The sequence below is a fragment of the Sphaeramia orbicularis genome, chromosome 12 (genome assembly GCF_902148855.1).
Source record: "Sphaeramia orbicularis chromosome 12, fSphaOr1.1, whole genome shotgun sequence".
In the NCBI taxonomy this organism is placed as follows: domain Eukaryota; kingdom Metazoa; phylum Chordata; class Actinopteri; order Kurtiformes; family Apogonidae; genus Sphaeramia; species Sphaeramia orbicularis.
Window position 1 is genome coordinate 56,326,935 of NC_043968.1, and position 19,807 is coordinate 56,346,741.

A 19,807-nucleotide genomic window follows, 5' to 3' on the forward strand; every position below is an offset into this window, starting at 1 on the left:
AATTTCTGTGGTGCATGAGACTCAAAAATATGCCTCAAAATTGTTAGAGACATTCAAATCCAATAAGAGGAGATGTCATTCATTTGTCCAGTGTAGTAATATTTAAAACATAGGAATTAGACAATCAAAACTTTTGATTTCTGTGTAATTCAATTCATTTTTAATAAATATTTTGATAGGCAATAATTGCGTCTTTGTCAGTAGATTCCATACCGTGTGACTCCATTGGATATATGAAACTAGTTCTTTTTTATTGGAGTTTTTAGTGGTTTCTGCTCTGTATCTTCCTTCTAAATGTCTTGGAGTGAAGCTGTAAGGGGACATAAAAAATTGGGAAAATAAAATACATTACAGAAACTCACTGAAACTAAAACCTGCCAAAGTATGCATATGAAACAAAATTTTTGAGGGGGGTTAAGTGCTTTTTCAGGTACATTTCTTCCCTCTAAATGTAGTACAGTGGAGCTGTGAAGGCACATGAAATCAACAAATTTAAAAGTTATAGTTACAATCCAAAACTGAAACTAAACTCTATTAAAAGATGACTTTTTAAATCAAAAGTTCAATTAAGTGGGTGTATCAGCCAACAACATGAGTGATGAGTCAGGAAACTTTCCTGGAATAATTTTTGCAAGCAAAAAACGTCCAAATATGCAGGTTGCATCTTTCTAGGATACAGTGACACCAATGTGGTCAGGGTATGGATTAGTTTAAAATGGTCACTGAAATATTAAATTGATATGACCAAAGTAAAATGAAAATGGTCTGTTTTACAATTGTTGTTTTTTGTTTTTTTAATTTTACTTTATTTCCACCTTCCCAAGATTCCATTTTGGAAACTTGAATGGTTGTGCAGTTGTTTTTTTTGTTTTTTTGTTTGTTTGTGTAACAAAAAAAAAAAAAAGCTAAGCATTTAGAAAAAAAACAAAGAAAAGGGTCTATAACTGGCTAATAACTGATGGATTTTCAGAGCAAATGATTGCTAAATATGTCTGTATCTTAATTACAAGCAGTCATAACTAATTGACCTGTTGATGCTTAAAATATCTCAATGATTAGTAAAATCACACAGATGCAAAAAGTAGTTCCTTTATTATTATCATCTTCACTGTCATAGATTAAAACTGTAGTTATACATTACTAGAGGCATCAATATAGTCTGAATTGTCCACGTTTTAAATAAGGAGTGGAGACATCAAACTGCTGCAGATTCTTGTGCAGCTTATTGTACCATCACATACAGTAGCGGTATTCATGTCTGCAGTAGCTTTAACATTTTAAGTGACCCTAATGCCTCAAATAATGTTTTATTTTAAACCGCAGACTTAAAACACAGACATCCAAGTACTTTAGTTGGTGAAGGAATAAGAGTCCAGTGTTAAATCAAAAGTTTTCCCTGTTGTGAAGTGCTTTTTCGGAGCCGCGGTGCACCATGGGAAGACAATACTTAAGATCAGTGAAGAAAAACAAAGAAAAAAGTCAAGGTCCAGCTTCATTTCACAAAATAGGACGGAACAGATCTGGTGACATTTTTTTTTAACTTTTTTTAATATAAATATGACAATCATAATAATTATCTTTGAATATGCTATCTCTTATACCTGACTATTGTTCGACACAAAACAAAGAGGACTCGGTACACAAAGATGTCAGACAAAGAGCCAATTGAGACGAAAAAAAGTAAATGTCTGGACCTAATGTGGCCACTCAGAACCTGAGGCACAGTGTCAGTGAGCAGGATGAAGGGCTTTGAATGTGTGAGGACAACAAAAGGTACAAACTGAGGATAGCAAAGTGTAAGAACCGGACTTTTGTGGCTGTTGGATGAATGTTTTAATCATGAGGAGGATTGACGTGAAGAGACTGCAACAGAACCATGACAGTAAAATGGATGAATTAATAAAAGATGTACAAATAACAACAAAAAAACCTGGCAATTCTCTCTTAGAAAAATAAACACTACAATGGCACAGGACAACAAGAGGATACACTAATTAAGTGTTTCAACCACAGAGCTTTTGGGAGGGGAAATGATATAAAAAATAAGTGTGTCTGTTTTCAGAGTTATAAGGAAATTAAATTGATTTACCCATGTTACCCCTGGGGAAGGAAAGGGCAGGATGGGCTGGCAAAAAAGAAAAAAATTGGCACAACATCACTTAAACAACAAGGCAGGTGTCACTCTGCTGCAGACAGACTGATGACGGACAAGAGCGAGGCGTCCTCTGTCCACATCAGGAACAAAGTGGCAAAGTCTGGTCACCGGTAGCGACGGACAGGGATGCTGGTTGTTTCCACAGACCACCCTGGATGAGGCTGAGAGGCTGCGGGTGCTTCACAGGATGTAACCCACACCTGATCACACACGCTCACCCTGCGCTTAGATCACTTTATCCTGGAATATGTAGAGGTTGTTGGTTGTCGCCACTGCGATGATGTTGTCCTGGGGATGCCAGGCAGTGTGGAGGATCTTCTTGTTGAAGTCCAAACTGTCCACGCTGATTTCGTCCTTCTTGCGTTTGCCGCCAGCGCACACCTTGCGTGGCTTCAGGACCTGCATGGGCTTGCTGTTTTCTCGGGACGCCTCCAAGGTCACGTCCCTTCTGTGGCCGCGGTCGAACATTCGGAAGAAGTTGTTGTATGAGCCGGTCATCACCACACTGAAAGCGAAACGCAAGAGAAATGTGTGAGTCTTTATCATTAGGGTGGTGGCGGTCATGGAATTTAGATGATGATCGTCAAATAATTGTGACTAATAACATGACTTGCGTACAGTCACATAAAACAATGATAGGCATGTAGAAATCCTGGAGAAACACTTCATATCTGACCAGATAATGTGGCTTTGTGTGTATTTTAGGTAAAAACTAATGATGATGATGATGATAATCAATTATTTAAATGTTTTCATATTACCATTAGAAGACATTTGTGCAGCTCCTACATCATTCTGGCCACCACTGTACTAAACTAATGTAAAGTGAATGTGGAGAGCATCAAAAATGAAGTGACTTTTTGTACATTTTGCATATTTGCTGAAGCTTTTCCAAATTTCTGTATGCAAATATGATAATAACGTGGTCAGAAATTATGTGAAATTAAAGATTTTTCAAATGAAAAACTTCAACCCAAATGGCTGGAGACACGAGGGGATTTGAACACTTTGAAAATCATCATGTGATTAATATATGATTATCACTACATACAATTATGCTACCATTATAGAATCAGCTGAGTGAGTTCAGTGATATACATTCACCTTAAAAAGGAAGAGGGGGACTTCATTGTCACTGAATGCAATATAAAATTAAATTAGTGCCCCGTTTGCTCATTGAAATGTAATCAATCATATGAGAAATGACGCACAACTAGATAAACAGTTAATTAATTAAATCAGCAGAAGGAGGGGAGCAATAAGATGCAGTCATAAACAAAACATTGGTCCAACCCTAGACATTAGCAACAATGAAAAATGGAAACTGTAATTAAATGACATTTCTGTTCCAGCTGTTTCTTCTACAGGTGAATCAGTCTCATCACCGTGCAAAATAACGACAGACGGTACAAATACCCGCCATCAGGTGATTATATACTAACTGTGACAGGGCTATTTACTACATGCAGTTACTCAAAGGATTACCAGTGAACATCAGGGCACTGAGCTTAAAAAGAAGGCATCAGTTGGATGAAAGTGACAAATGGCCTTATTTATCTGCTCCTTTAGGCAGTAGATCAGTAGTTTCCCTAGTGCCCCATCGAAAACATTACATGTACTATTTATAACGTTCTAACAAAAATAAAGTGGCAGTCCTGACATCTGAGAAGAATGGATGCTCTGAATGTTTTGGCTAAATAAATGTCGAACCCAATCATGATAATAATCCGAACAGGTGCAGAGCAACTCTCACGTCTTATTGAAACCTGTTGCATTAAAATGGAAAGCTACAGAGCACATTATAGCCTTTCACAGCTTTTACACATTATATTATTGCTACATTTGAACACATTACATATACATTTAGAGGCTCCTCTTAATAATCTAACAGCTGAGAGAAGCTATGGATCTACTAAAATCCATTAATCATGTTTCAAATGGGTCTTTATGGCTTTATATGGCGTTGCTGCAATGTCTTTTTTTTATTGTCTGTAATTAGAAGCAAACCAGTGTTCCCATTGAGGACAAATAAAGACATCTGATCCAATAATTTGAACTCTCCAACTTCATCCATCTTATATGTCACTTGTCACACTATATTTAACTTTATAATATGCAAGACCTGAATTGAACTGACCCTTCTGGATGCACATCTTACTTCATGTTTTTATTATTTGCACTCCTAACTGTATACGCAACAGTTTTTTCTGCCAATATTTACTCATACCGGAGCTGTGACTTAGCTGACAGTAGGTAAATATATGTTCTGTACTTGTTTGTCCATCTGTACAAACTCATATAATGACTTCATAAAACCAACAGTTTAATGAAACGTTCAGATTTGTCCAGATGTGCAGGTGCATTTCTCTAAAACAAAAAAGAAAAGAGAAATTTGTGCATTCTTAGGGTAGCAGACCTAAAACCACAAGTTCAATTCCGAACATATTTCAGCACCCTAAGGTGTAGCCGTTTTGCATGTCCTCACCTGTCATTGCCATTCCAGCAGCATTCAAACTTGTCAAAGATGCAATCGTTCTCGTAGAGCGAGCACAGCTTGCTCCTCAGGTACTCATGGACCTGCAACGACCAGAGGGAGGGGTCAACTGTCAAACACTGTCAGCATCACGGCACATTTTAACTTGAAACATCTTCAACCATTCAGAGCAAGTGTGTTACTAGACCAAATAAGGCAAACTAGTAAAAACAGCTCCATGGCACCATCTAGCGGTCATTATCTGAAATTGCAGGAGATGATTCAGGAAAAAAGGTGTGGTCAGTCTGATTCAGCTACAAAGCGACATCAGTATTTTTCATATTCACCAAAACACGTTGACATAGAAATCAGACAGAAAAGCAATATATGCACTCATGTGATTCAATTCTTCTCTTCCATTTTCTGTAACTTAATATCCCTAAATACAGTGCATTTTAACAATTTCAGCTCTATTTACCAGAGATACGACAAACTCAGATTAGCTGCTTATTTTGTTATCTTTTCCTATAGGTACTGTGTATTCTTCATATAGACCAACTGATAAATACTAAAAAAAAATATATATAAATGTGTGTAGAACTGCAGGGATTAATCCACTATTTGCCAAGAATTAAAATCATTCAACTCTTCTGATGACTGCTCATCGGTTTGAGTGAGATTCTCTAATTCTAGCCACTAAAATGGGAAGATTTTCTAGTATCTTTCACTCTGTACGAAGGCAAACTGAACACATTCCAATTGAGGATGTAATCTCGAGCTTTGGGAAACACGTCTTCCATTTTATAGACAATACAGTTATTCAAGAAAATAATCAATAGATTGATAATATAAAAAGTAACTTTGGTGCAATCAATAGTTTGTTTTTAGCTATATAAAATAATGGGCATATCACAAAAGGAAATATCATCTCAAACGTGCAAAAATAAATGTATTATTGTGTTTTTGAGTCAAACAGTTTAACACAAAACATTTTTTTCTTCATACACATATTATTATAGGCAACATGTCTCCTATTTTTTATTATTAATCCTAGATAGTTTAGAGTCAATTACCACTTTATTTTTGGTTCAACTGGTGCAATGACTCAAGTGTTTAGTTTCAATCTGTGCCTTCTTTGGTCTGTACTGATACGAATAATGATAATTTAGATTCTATGTTTAGTCACTTTTTTTAAGATCAGAAATGCAGCTCCAACCTAAATAAACCTCCACACCATCTAGTTCCTTGTGCACATCATAAAATTACATTATACTGCTGAATCATCTTCCTTGCAAAAACAGCTAAGGCATCCATTCACTGTATAAGTTGTTACATGTTAAATGTCTGATGCAGTTATCGTCTGTTGAGCATATTTTCATTGCTCTGACATGAATGTGAGGATGTGTATAAAGCATGTACTGTAATTCCCCAAACAGTGCTGCGTCTCCTGTTCTGCCTCAGGGCTGTACCTAATGTGTACATTTGTAATTGTGTGTTTTTTCTTTGTGCTATCCAATGCTGTAAAGCAATCTTGTCTTTTTCTTTTCTGAATTACAGTAACAAGATAAGTTAAGCAGCAAAGGCGTAAATGTGAATCTTGTCCAATCTCCCACATACAGTAATGTGTAACTCTGTACTGAAACTGATATGTGCCAAATAGAGAGAGAGCAGCCTCAAGCATTTTCAGTCACAGTCATCTCAACTTTTTCCAGATTTCTACACCATTATATTAACAACACGGCTCCACATTCTGACAAAACAATCCAGCAATAACAGGGATTTCTCATTCTGATTCTACTGTTCACTGTAGGACTAGGCAATCAGGCCTGAAGATCATATGACGATCTTAAGAGGGAGAATCATGATTGAAATCAGTTTTCTCACATCATATAAAATGTAGGTGAGTGACAACCAAACTATTACAAGATTTCCTCTGGTTTCTGGAGAATGAACCTGTGTCGACATTATAATAAAATTGAAAATGTCTAAATGAAAAAAACACTAATATTTTCTTGTACATACAGCTGTGAGAGATGCAACATTTGACTGTCCCAAAGTCTGACGATAAGCCAGCATCTGTGTAAATCAGAGTTCATAAGGAGGATAGCGATGGTCAGCCAGCCCTAGTTCACTGATACAAACTAGTTTTATCAGATAAATGAAAGATTTTGATCATGTTAGGGGCTTTTGCAGATGACCTACTGTGTTCTGCTGTTGCTAGGTTGTAGTTAGAACTGCACTTATACTTTTACAGGTATCATCGATTATTTGAGAACTGTATTGAAGCAATTGAGGAAAAACTGTAAAATATGGCTGGACAATGACGATGATAAGCTTTGGACATTTTTACATGGTATGATTTCAGCTTGTCAAAAAGAAGAAATAACAGTAACAACCAAGAATGCCCACATAGGGTGCACAAAACCTTGTTCTGCTTTTTGGTCTCATTTATCTCATGGTGTCTGTGTCGGCCTTGGAAACATGGCACAATCATGACAAAATGTATGGGCGACACCTCTAAGAGGTGGTATGTTGCATACAAGTCTGACTCATAAAACTTGAAAGAGAAGACTCGTACTTTGTTCAAAACAGGATTCTATTGTTTTAATAAAGAGGTTTCCATCCGCTGTTACAGTGTATGAAAATGCTTCTTCAGCCTAAAGGCATCATCTGAGCTTCTTCCAGCTGGTGGCATCAGCAAATAATTTGATGATAAATATAGAACATGGGATAAAAAGTTTAGCCACTGCTATATTTTTTGTCATAATCAGTTACCGGCTCTAAAGATCAAACTGCCAGAAAACATCAGCATCATCTGTTAGTGGTCTTACCTGATAGGTCTCCACCGGCCTATTCTCCATGTTCAGGTCCCAAATCTTAACCGATAAGTAGTCTCTGGTCATCATGTAACGGCCGTTGTGGCTAAACTTCACGTCTGAGATCGATGATATGATCTCGGAGAAGAATGAGCGATTACTGGGATCCTCTGGCTCCTCAAACACTTGACAAGGAGAAAAAAAAAAAAAAAAGATGAGGATAATCAACATGAGAACATGATCTGACTTCAGAGATCAGCTGGGGTGTGGGGATAGAAGTAACCAGGCAGGTCCTTACATTTGGAGTGCTTATCACATAATGCTGAAGCCCTCATGTCACACAGACGGATGGTGCCTTTGCTGCTGCTGTAGACAAAGGTGTTGCACTGATGAGGATGGAACTCAGCGGCTGTGATCACCTCCGTCAGCTCCTCCATGTTGGCTGGTTTAATGTCAACAATGTCTGAAGAGAACCGCGTTAAGAGGAACTAACCTTCCACAGAGCAAACAAGACAATGTGTCCATGTCATCTTCATAAAGAAACACATGTGAACCCAGTTAAACAAAAGCACCACAGTTCCAGTTTTACTCATGTGTATATTCAGCTGACTGTTTAACAAACTGGGGATATAAGGAGACAAACCCTCCCAGACTCAGATGTTTGAGGATACTGAAGCTGCGGTCGGTGATCTCCAAGTGCCACAGGTTGATGCGGAGGTCATCTGCTGAAAGGTAAGTCTCGTTGTCACTGTTGACTGAGATGGAGTTGATATGGTAGGTGTGAGCGTTGGCGAACACCCTCCGTGGACTGGCTTCCACCATGAGATCCATAGGTATTAAAACTGGTACCTGAAATATGAATAATATTCACCAGAAACAAGTGAAAAAAAAATTCATGCAAAGCTGTTAAAGATCATTGTGGAATTTTTTTTATCCGTTTCAAAGCTCTATATAGGCAGAGGAGTCAATAACATATTTCCATCATTGTAGCTGATACATAAATAACAAAACATCACTAAAGGCAGTGCTCTGTACAGGAGTGAAATGAAATGCTTTAAGGATCATATCTTCTCCAAACTCAGATATTTTAACCCTACATTTTGGCATCTCATCCCTACACGAACATTTTTAAGCAACTCAAAGATTTTTTGTTTGTTTTTCTTAAGAATGGATTTTTAAGAACTCAGAGTATGGGCTAGTATGTAAAACAGTCTAAAACGTCTATTGTTGTTTCATTCAATGACAAAGAACTTGAAATAACAATGAACACACCTGTTTCTTTATATGTAATTAGCAACAGCAATTATAACATTGCAACTGAGTACCTTAAGCCATGTGTCAGGAAAAAACACAACCATGGACGCTAAACTGCTATAAATCAATTGTCTGCTATTGTATTTGTTTTACCATCAAGAAAATAACCCATCTACAGATACTCAAGCTCTTCTTTGATATCTAATGTACGCTTGTATGAGCATTTCAAGTCATTTTTGCATTGTTTCTGTGGATGGAGAAAAAATTTGATGGAAAGAAAAAATGCGTGGACAGGATTTTTTTTTTTTTTTCTAACTCGGGGGGAAAATATCCAAGCAGAAAAATTCCACTTATGCAACGCTAGTGGAAACACTGCTCCGGTTGAGTAATCTCATCACTTTAAAGTTGTGTGCGATTCGAGCACTGACCCGCAGTGATGTAATAGTGTTGGGGTCTTTGTAGCGTCCATCCTCCTCTTTGAGATTATAGCCTTCTGGTCTCTTATCTCGTTCGCTGATTTTCCACAACTTAATTGTCTTATCTGTCAAAAGGGGAAAAAAAATATAGATGACAACAACTACCAGATTTCTACCGCTCTGCATATAGGTTTGATTAAATTGTGAAAGCACAAAAAGTGTCAAAGACAACAGATACATTATTCACAAACTGATTTAGGAGTCTGCTCATCTAAATTATCCAGTTTTCTATTGTTTATACCTTTACAGTTTAATTCTGCTTAATAAATTGACAAGACTGGTGTGTCCTCAAGCAGCTATTCTTAAGACAATGCTTAAATAAGAAACTTTTATACAGAGTGAGGAGCGTTTGTTTTTCTGAAAATATATTTACCACATAATTCAAAGGGCTAGAAAAATGCTGAACAGAGTCTGACTATTGTGTGTTGGGTAGATAACAGAATGAATGACTTTTCCAGACATTTTGAGGCCTTGAACAGGAAATTTTTTTTATCTGTGGTGTGTATTCACACTTGCCTCAAAGGTGTGAAAGCATAGTTCAATTACACCTACATGTAAACAAGAATAGTCAAAAAAATAATAAATAACTGAGGATAATGTACCATTAGTCGACAACAGGAACTGAGCAGCATTCTTCTGAGGAAGCCAGCGAATTTTGTTGATCTTCTCTTCTATTTCCAAACTCTTCAAGTAGTCAAACTCGGGCTCATGGCTCTGGAAAGTGCTGTAAACATTGTATTCACTCCGGAACTGAGGCGGATTTTTATTCTGCCGGGACACAATTCAGACAAAGACGAGAGGAGCAGACGTTAGACAACAACAAACTAGTCTGATGATTTTTGTTCTATATTTGATGAGCTTTATTAAAAAAAAAAAAAAAAGAAAAAAAAAAGTAAAACTGACAGCTGCTTTTACAAAGAAATATTACATTTCACTGATATGAACCAGATTAATAGATAAAAGTTTTAAACCAGTTTTATTGGAATATGAGATTATTCATTCAGTTTGGATTTTGACCTTTTCGGATGAAATGTGAAATGAGAAGTGCGTAAGTGAATAAACATGCACCTCTATTTCCTGCTGGAAGATGACTACACGCCCACCCTTGTCTCCTGTAGCGAGAAGCTCCCCTGTATGGTTAAACTCGACTGTGGATATGATGTCAGCTGCAAAGACAAAATAAAGACAAACATTAGCATTTGCATTACTACTATATTTAACCCCACAACAAGCGCCCTCTTATAGTAAAGACAATGCGGAGCCATCAGATTAATCCCAACTAACCCTGGATTTATCTCTTCTGTGAATCTGAGCGCGCAGGCCGGAGCTGGAGGATGTCAGAGCATGTAGAGCAGACGGAAAGTGATCACTAACCTACTTTCCCTTTTTTTTCTCCCCCTCACTCACTCAGACGGCATTAGACATCACCCCCCAGCAGCTGTATGCCGCTTTACAAACCGATGCATGCTCGTGCACGCGTATGTACACGCCGATTTAACCCTTTGTTGTCCATTGAAGCAGAAAGACAATGCTGCGATCAGTTAGAGGAGGTGGGCTTTGTGAGGAGCATACTCCCTGAGGCCCAATGCGGGGGGTCACTTATCTGAAAGACAGAGGCTCAGATCAGCTACTTCTCTATTATTTTTTATTACTTTCTTCCATAGAACTGACACAGAAGCACACTGGGAACAAAAACATGCCCCTAGATGTTATCATTTTAATTGATCCATATATAATATCAAAGATTACTGCTAATAATATTTGAGGCTTGGATCATTTGCTAATGAGCAGGTTATTTAAAATCATTATTTATAAGAGTTTAGTAGGTGTGCATATACAGATACTACCTGTGAGAAGCTTTCTATAGGAAACACACCACCCGCATTCAATTGCCTTTTCTCACCAACTTTCTTCATGCAATATTGTCCAAATATGGCTCAATTCGAATAGTAGTTTTGCACAAGGTTTGTAAGTGATCTGCAAAACTCAGAACTAATGTAGCAATAGACTGAATCAGCTTTCAAGGCTTTTTCAATTGCACCGCTGCAGAAAAAAACTTAAGTTTTTGCCACATTACTTATTGCCTTCAAAAAAAAAAAAAAAAAAAAAAAAAAAAAAAACTCTGTAAAACCCCTAAATGTAGATTATTTTTCAGCTTTTTGGTAACATAAGCAGTTTTTCACATATCTTTCTTTGATTTCAGGTCTTTCAGTTGACGTGAACTGCTTAAATTTCAGTAAACAATAAGAATGGGGGTGTTATGCAACTGTCATTGGTAATGTGCTGAGTAATTATCCTCACTTCCTGATTTGGCAGCTTAATCCAAAAAAACAAATGAAAATGTAATCTTTTATATTTCTCTTCCTTTGGCCATCACAAAGAAGGAAACTCACGATTTGGAGGAAGTTACTGTTTTACTCCCTGTCACATGAACCGTATTTTGTCATATCACTCATAATGCCCTCACTTTAAGAAAAGCGGAGGAAGATGACCATGATTGTGGTTAGAATTCAGTATGGCTGAATGCCAGATGAACTTTCACACTGTGTTCATTGAAGCCTTTGTATACCTGATGTTACCGTTTCCAGGTAAGACTGTATTTTGTTGCCGATTTTAAAATGGCAGTTTGGTATCATGACATTCATTATAAAGTACAGAATAAGAAGACTAACTCCAAGAGACAGTCATCGTTTCCTCACCTGACTTGAAAACATTTGACTAGAAACAGAGATCATATCTACCACAGAGTTTTATAGCTGGAAGCATCTATACGCGAAGGAATTCAAGCACTGCAGCTCTGTTCGAACAACTGTGTGGACATAAAAAGGGCCGATGTCAGAAAACAGTCTTTCATCACAAGTGCAGTGTGGCCATTTTTCCCCTTTGATAATATTTGCCTTTTTCTTCAGATTTCCTTCTGTAATCACAACTTGTTACAACAAATAAACACACAGAATAACTGTGAAGTCTAATTCAAAGGCCACAGCAATTAGGAGTAAAAAAAAAATGCATTAGTTATTAATCTATGCACGGGTTCTGCAGATCAGGAAGAATGGTGAGAGAAAGTGTGCAAACAAAAGGATAGTGAACCATTATTCTGTCACTCCACTGGAGGAATGTGTTAAAGGGGCTGCACCACATTACTGCACAACACAAAAGCATGCAACAGACTACACTACACACATACATGATGCAATTCCTTTTCCTTTATAGAAAACATACAGAGCCTCTGAACAATTTTGGCTTACAAACAGAACAATGAATGTATGGCTCTACAGAACAACTAATGTGCGCATTATTTTCTTTAGTGATTGAGTATTTGGTGACTGTATAAAAACACAGTGAAAAAAAAAGCCCTATAATCTTCCTCAATGCAACCCATCCTCTGGAGTCTGGATATTTCACTGAATATCATAAAACAAAATGCAACACATTTTAAAAACAAACAACATGCTGCTTGAGCTTAAGAAATAACTCATCAACTTAGTCAAAACTGTTAAACATTGTCCCCCATTAAACACTGCATCTCTAATAATAACTTATTATGCGCATAAAAATATGTGACTAACACTATATTAAAGGAAATTTTCCATCCAACAAAAGCTCTGAATAAGGAGCTGTTTCTTTGTTCACTGAACTGTTACGCTGAAAGAATCATCGACCAACACACAGTAAGGCCCTGTTCACACCTGACATTAACGCGATGCATCGTGGGTGATCTGATCACAAGTGGCCTGTGATAAAGCACACAGCAAGAGTAGATGATCTTGCAGGCAGCGTAAGTGGTGTATAATGTTTTGTAAAATCTACCCTTTACAATATCAAATGCCGTGCCATATCAGTCTTCAAACCCACACATGTATTATGAAGCACAGCTGAATACATGTTCTCTATGAAATACATTACCACAGTTCTGGGAAACAGTCTACATTTGCTGTGTAGATCACTTTCTAATCAACAGGGACTGAGCATTCAGGCACTAATCTTAGTCACCAATCAGACTGCAGTTCCTGTAGTAATATGTGGCTCACCAGTGGACACTTTATTACATAAGACACCGACAGCTGCGGTGTTTGTGTTGCATTAGCAGTACCATACACAACAATTACAGCTCCAACAGAGCATACTGTTCGGAAAAATAGAGGCTGCTGTATTTCAAAAGCAAAGACAGGTACATAGGGATGGGGATCCAGAACAGGTTCCAGTTGAACTGGTTCCAGTTTTTACCATCAGTATTGTATGCCCCTAAGCTTATCAATTCCTTTTAATGACACAGGCCTTTTTCCTCCCATCAGTTGCTGGAAACAGTGATATCAAATTTATACTTGCAATACGAAGGAGACATGGAAAAGAGAAGAACTGGTAACAAGTGGACTACATTTGATTAAGAAATATAACAGTAACAGTTGCAAGGCTTGTAAAATGACCATTCTAAATAAAGTTGCAAAAACGAGGCATTATGGAGATGCTTAAACCCATTTTCAACTATCTCGTACACTGGTAGTTTTACTTCTAGCACACAGATTTTTTTTCAGTTATTTCAATGACTAAAACTGCTTCCTTCACAATTCCTGTTCATAAATAATTTAAAATACACACTAAACACAGATTATTTGTCTTGTCCATTAAATAACACTAAATGATTATTATGGATTCAGTACCTGCGCCTTTACATTCCATGGGACTGGGTTATTGAGTATAATTGCCACTTCTTCCCACCTGAGTGCTGTACCGTTATGTTACGAGAACCTTAGGCACTGGTATCTGTAAAATCTCTCAACAAATCAATTAAATCAATTCCTATCCCTACAGGCCAATGTAAGGAGAACCACAACACACCTGGAAAGTAAAAGTTCAAGCTCACTTTTTGTGTTCTTAGAAATGCAGGCAGTAACAGAATCACAGAGTTTTATTAAGAGGCACCGCAGTTAAACCTGTGGCATCCACCAAGCCAAATAAAATGGCAGTAATCGATAACGTCAGTAAGTTTTTAATTTGATCATAATGTGGGAAACGTATAGTCGGATTGTGTACTACAAATGGTTGTGCTTTATGAGTAAAAAAAATACAGAACTCTTCTCTTCATGAGCTGCACTGAATGATAATGTACCTTCAGCTACGTCGTCGTCAATGGCTCCTTTCACCTGAGAGAAGCACCACTGCATGTCACCTCCAGGTCCTGCAGAGACACATAATATTCAGGTGAAATTTTGACAAAGTTGCACAATTCCCATGCTTTTTTAATTTTTCATGCGTCAGCCAACTGTGGCAGGCATTTGACGTGATGTATTATGTGGCTGAGATAAACACCTGCCAGAGAAGGTAGTCAGGTTTCAGATTTGTGCTGTGCACCAGCAGCACCCCAGTCACTCCACATCAGAAACACTGTAATGATGTTGGAATGACAGCAAAGACATGCCCATTGCAAAACCTGCTTGGTCATACATATGTACACATCCTCTCACAACTTCTGCAAGTCTGGCCTCAAAGAAAAAAGATCAAACATGAATCCAGATGGGGTTTTCTATGGGCACAAATGACATTTTATACTTAAGTATGGCAATTTCTAGATAGAAAAAATAGATCTTGAGGATTGATGAAATGTATTGTGGTCTAACTTTGATAAAAATAAAGATGCTTTCATACTACAATCTAGAGTTAAAAACACAAACAAGAGAAAGCATGCTACCCGTTCTGTTAATATTACCTCTAACACTAGCCTCAACAGGTTCCCCATCACCATAGCTTATTGCATAATAAATAAATTGTCGCTCCACATATTTTATATAACACTTGGTGAAAAGTGGTTGAGAAAAATGTCCAACACACTAGAACAGCTTTGCAGGGGAAAAAAACAAATCAAGGACGCTTCTGAGTCATCATGCACATAGTTTCATGAATCACAGTTTAAGAACAAGAAGCCAGGACTGTTACTGGTGGAGACAATCTGCAGATCTCTGTCAGACATCCTGCATCCACCTCAGAAAAACACATATGAAGCACTAATGGAGAAATCACCCCACAAATGGAATTCAACTCCAGATTGATATGCACTGTCATTTCCCCGCCCAAATGGACCACAAGCATGTCTAAATATACAACTATTGACCCATTTCTGCTAAATAAAGAGCCGTCAATCTAAATGGATGCACAAGAGTTACTGAACGTGCATTTTGGACTAATTGTACATTCATCTGCATCAGCTAATGGGGGAAAGCAAAAAGCTGCGTTGGGCTAAATAAAGCCGTGAAAATTTAAGTTTAGTTGATGTGTTTAGTTGTGCATATATAATATTTGCGTCTGAGACTGTCAGTATAGAAAACACATTGAATTTTTAGCAGTTTCATCAGCCTGCAGCAGGCCTGGTGTGTTAGCCTGCATGTGGGCAATGTCAAAAGTTGAGCTAACGTTAGCTAGCCGGGCTTGTCAAGCCAGTCATGGCATGTTTGAGAAATGAGTGCAATGAAGTGTGAACCGCCAGTTAACGCTAGACCCACAGCTATTCGTCTCATATTAGCTAATGTCACTCGATGTGTGCGTCAACTCAATCCTGGGTGTTATAAATCTGAGAAACAGCCGTTACTGCTGCGTGAAGTTAAAATGTCGATGATGGCTATATTTAGCTAGGCAAAGTTAGCTGCATGACTGCTCCCAGGCCGGCGATAATGGTAAACAGCTACCTTTGCTAACAGCCTTTGGCTAGTTAGCATTAGCCGGTAGAGACAGGCCAGATGGGCGATGATACTCGGCTAACATTAGCACAGGCTAAGTTTAGTTGGCTAGCCGCTGTTAGCTCCAGTGACACGGTCGCGGAATCTCGCAGCGGGGAGCTAGCTGTGAAAACGCCGGTGTGTCTGTGGTGTTTATGTGCGCGGTGTTTAATTTAATTACCTGCCATGACGAGACAGACAGTGGGGCTTGCCTCAGTCAGTCACGATCCTTCTTCCCCACTCCCACGCGTTGGTTCGTGGGATCTGAACTTTTCCTTCCTTCCGCTGATTCTCCAATATCACAGCTGCGCCAAACCTGAACGTCGAGGCGAAAAATTCACCGTAAAGCCGGTTATTATTTCCCCAGCTGCACTTGTCTGGTCTCCGGCCGCCTCTCTGTCACTCTCCCCTTCTGCCCGTCTGTGTTGCCGCCGGCGACTTCGCAGTTCGCATCCCACAAGCCACCTCTTCCCCACCCTCTGCTCTCCCTCCGCACGTGAACCGAAGGGTTTTTATAATGCGCGCACACACCGTCGAGAAGATGCCCTGGTACGCGCGTGCACGAGAAGAGCCGTGTATCTTGCAAAGATGAAAATAGCATCAGACTGTCCCACTGAGGCAGAAACACAACACGGAGGCTTCAGGGGACAGATTCATCATTTTCCTCCACATTCACATATGAGATCATGACTTCACACAAAGACCCATTCACATACTGGACTGGGCAGATGACTTAACCTATGTACAAGTACTGATGCACACTGTGAAAATAAACTCCACTACAGGGAAAAGCTCTTATTTTTTTTGCAAAGTGCACTTTGAGAATTAAAAGTTTAAATAGTCACTGTGCAGTAGAATAATCACCATCTGTGTTTTAAGATGCGTTTTAGATTTTAACTATAGTGGATTGTCCTAATGTGGGACATTTTTAGGATTTTGGACTTCTGTAGTATATTAAAATGTTAAGCCAACATGATAATGTAATAATAATAATAATAATAATAATAATAATAATAATAATAATAATAATAATAATAATAATAATGTAAAGCCTAAGTGTCCCACATTAGGACAATTCACCCTACTTTATATTTTGTGGGTAGTATACTCACTGTAGGTACTTAGTTACATTTAGTCATGAGTAGTTTAGTGCAATACATTAGTCTACTCTAGCATTTAATACATTTTTATGTGGTTTCCTTCTCCTTTCTTGAGCTGGTGGAACATTACTCTCCCCTGAGGGTAGAAAAAAAATCTGTTTCTCTATGCATATGCACTGTATTCTGTAATGACCATCATAATTTTGCAGTCGTGCTGTTGTGTGAGAACTTTTCATGAATTCAGAAAAACAGACCTGTTTCAGCTATTTCTCAGTGCATTGTAAAGCAAATCCAAGAGTCATACAAGATGGGTTGAAACTGCTTTGCCTTGTGCAAAACCGTTTTCTGTATTTTATATTGTCTTGCATCTGAATGTTGCCTATTGGCCAGGTATAACTAACTAACTAACTAACTAACTAACTAACTAACTAACTAACTCAATTAATCAATCAATAAAAGAAAGAAAGAAAGAAAGAAAGAAAGAAAGAAAGAAAGAAAGAACACTCATTTCATCACACTCATAATCGATACATTTGAAGAAACATGATTTTTAAGGATTGAGATGAAAACCTGTAATCTGTTGTAACTAAAGATAAGAGGTGAAAAAAGAATAGAATATTTGCCTCTGAAATGTAGAAGCATAAGGCTGCAGAAAATGAAAATAGTCTAGAAAGGCATCTCAGATTTTCACCTAAGTGCAGTATTTGGTCACATTCCACCAGCAGCAAATCAATACTTCAGCAGCAAAACAATACTTCACTGAGACATTTTATGTAGATTTTTCCTTCTATTCTTCATCTGTCTGTGGGTTTAATGAAGTGTCTGTTGATAACTACAAAACCCCTGTATGAATAAATCAGTCATCAGTGTTCAGTCAGATAGGTCACAGGTGATGGCCTCTCTTAGTACCAAATTCCTCCTGTAGTTATTGTATGTGGCACAAAATTGGAACAAAAAAGGGTGTTTAGTTGTAAACAGCCTGTGCTTTGTACTCTTGATTAATCATTGAGTAACTGATGAATGATGCCAACAAGCAAAACCTGTTTCAATGTTCACATGGGCGCAAAGTTAGATGATGTTGAACAATAGTTTATTATTTGTTTAATGCACTTTTAAAGGATGAGTCAGAAATAGTAATATGTCAGTGAAAGTAATAACATGGTAATAGCTGATAGAATGAAAAAAAATCAGATTCAGGGAATAAAATAGGAATAATAGACAGAACTGACAACAGTTATTTGTAGATTGTACTGAACGCCACATTAATCTGCAGCAACATTTCAAAATGCAATATTTCTCCTTTCACATTCTTTTGTATATTTTTCAGTTAATCTTTATTTATTCCAAACGTTACTAACGTAGCAGTCTCCCTTACCCTGTACACAAGAACAATAAACAACAGTGACATAAACAAATATAGATAGATAGATAGATAGATAGATAGATAGATAGATAGATAGATAGATAGATAGATAGATAGATAGATAGATAGATAGATAGATAGATAGATAGATAGATAGATAGATAGATAGATAGATAGATAGATAGATAGATAGATAGATAGATAGATAGATAGATAGAAGTCTGATAGATGCATTTTGACCTCATGATTCTCTTTTTATAACCCTGAAAAAGTTCCAAAGTGGAAGTTAATTAAAGCAATTACAATATGAGGCAGATGAAGGAGCTAAAAGAACAGCCAGAAATACAATATGGTGAGATTAAAAACTCAGATCGCCTGAAGGTAAAAATGAATTCTCCATGCAGTTGCAGATCACACTGAGCAATGAATAAAACTGGATGAATCAAAATCAATAACAACAGTTCGGAGTATTTTATCAGTGAACTCTGTGACTGAAGACGATGTATGTGAGCATGTCAGTCTGATAGTTTCCCCACCCACAGGGATCCTTTATGCCTTTCTGAGGAAGTCTTCCTCCACTCAAAAAGAAATAAAGGAATGTCAGGAATACTATCAAATATCAAGTCCACACATACTGGTCTTGTTTTGTTGAAAGTGAGCGATAACACCTGCCAGGTGTAACGTCTTATTAGACTCAGTAAAGCTGTCAGTGCCCTCCCAGTCCTTTCACCTGTCAATGATTTCACACTCTTTAATTGACATCTGGTAAGACAAGGTCTTCCTCAATCTTCTTCATAAAACCAGCAGTCCTGCAAGTCTCTGCCAGTCCAACACGTGACCCTCATCCTGCACAGACAGCATAGAAAATCTGTCTTCTGACCAACCAATGGGATGTAGAAAAGAGGTTTTGCACTGGTCAGCACTGGAACTATTTCTTTATCAGTACCAATATTCAAACATTATTAAATAGACAGTTGATGCTGACATGAAGAAAATGACATATTCCAAGATGAACAAATCCAGCATGTTTTTACATATAAATGTTTGGGTATAATGTGGTCAGGAGGGAAATATGTCATATTACATCATAGTAAATATTTATTTATTTATTAGTTTATTTGGTGAGAACAATGTGCATTAATGATCATCTGTATTAATCCATAAAGACCCAGTGCTACGTTTGTGGCAGTTCCCAAATGAATTTTTCTCTATATTTAACCTTTCTTAAGGGATTTATCACCGTTGACTGTATTATTATCTCCCTTATTTTGCTTTTTTTCCAGTGTAAATCCTGTATTTTCCTATATTTAATTTACTAATCATGTGGTTGTTCATTGAAGCTCAGAGTAAAGTTGAGGGTAAAACTCAAGAAAAAGTGACTTTTCAGCAAATATATCAAAAACTGAGCATAAAAACAAGTGTCTCCATCCACTGTCATTGATCAAACTCCATGGATTTTA

General features: G+C 37.6%; 1 protein-coding gene across 1 annotated transcript; it reads right to left on the minus strand.

Moving 5' to 3' along the window:
- Window positions 1–1,073: 1,073 nt before the first annotated feature.
- On the minus strand, window positions 1,074–16,366 carry ppp2r2ab (protein phosphatase 2, regulatory subunit B, alpha b). Its single transcript, XM_030149673.1, has 10 exons — window positions 16,066–16,366; window positions 14,285–14,353; window positions 10,243–10,340; window positions 9,777–9,942; window positions 9,127–9,239; window positions 8,116–8,293; window positions 7,743–7,907; window positions 7,460–7,629; window positions 4,641–4,732; window positions 1,074–2,660 (listed from the first exon to the last, which is right to left on the minus strand). Exons 1-10 carry the CDS (start codon window positions 16,070–16,072, stop codon window positions 2,381–2,383), a joined length of 1,338 nt encoding a protein of 445 aa, XP_030005533.1. The 5' UTR covers window positions 16,073–16,366; the 3' UTR covers window positions 1,074–2,380.
- Window positions 16,367–19,807: the final 3,441 nt, after the last annotated feature.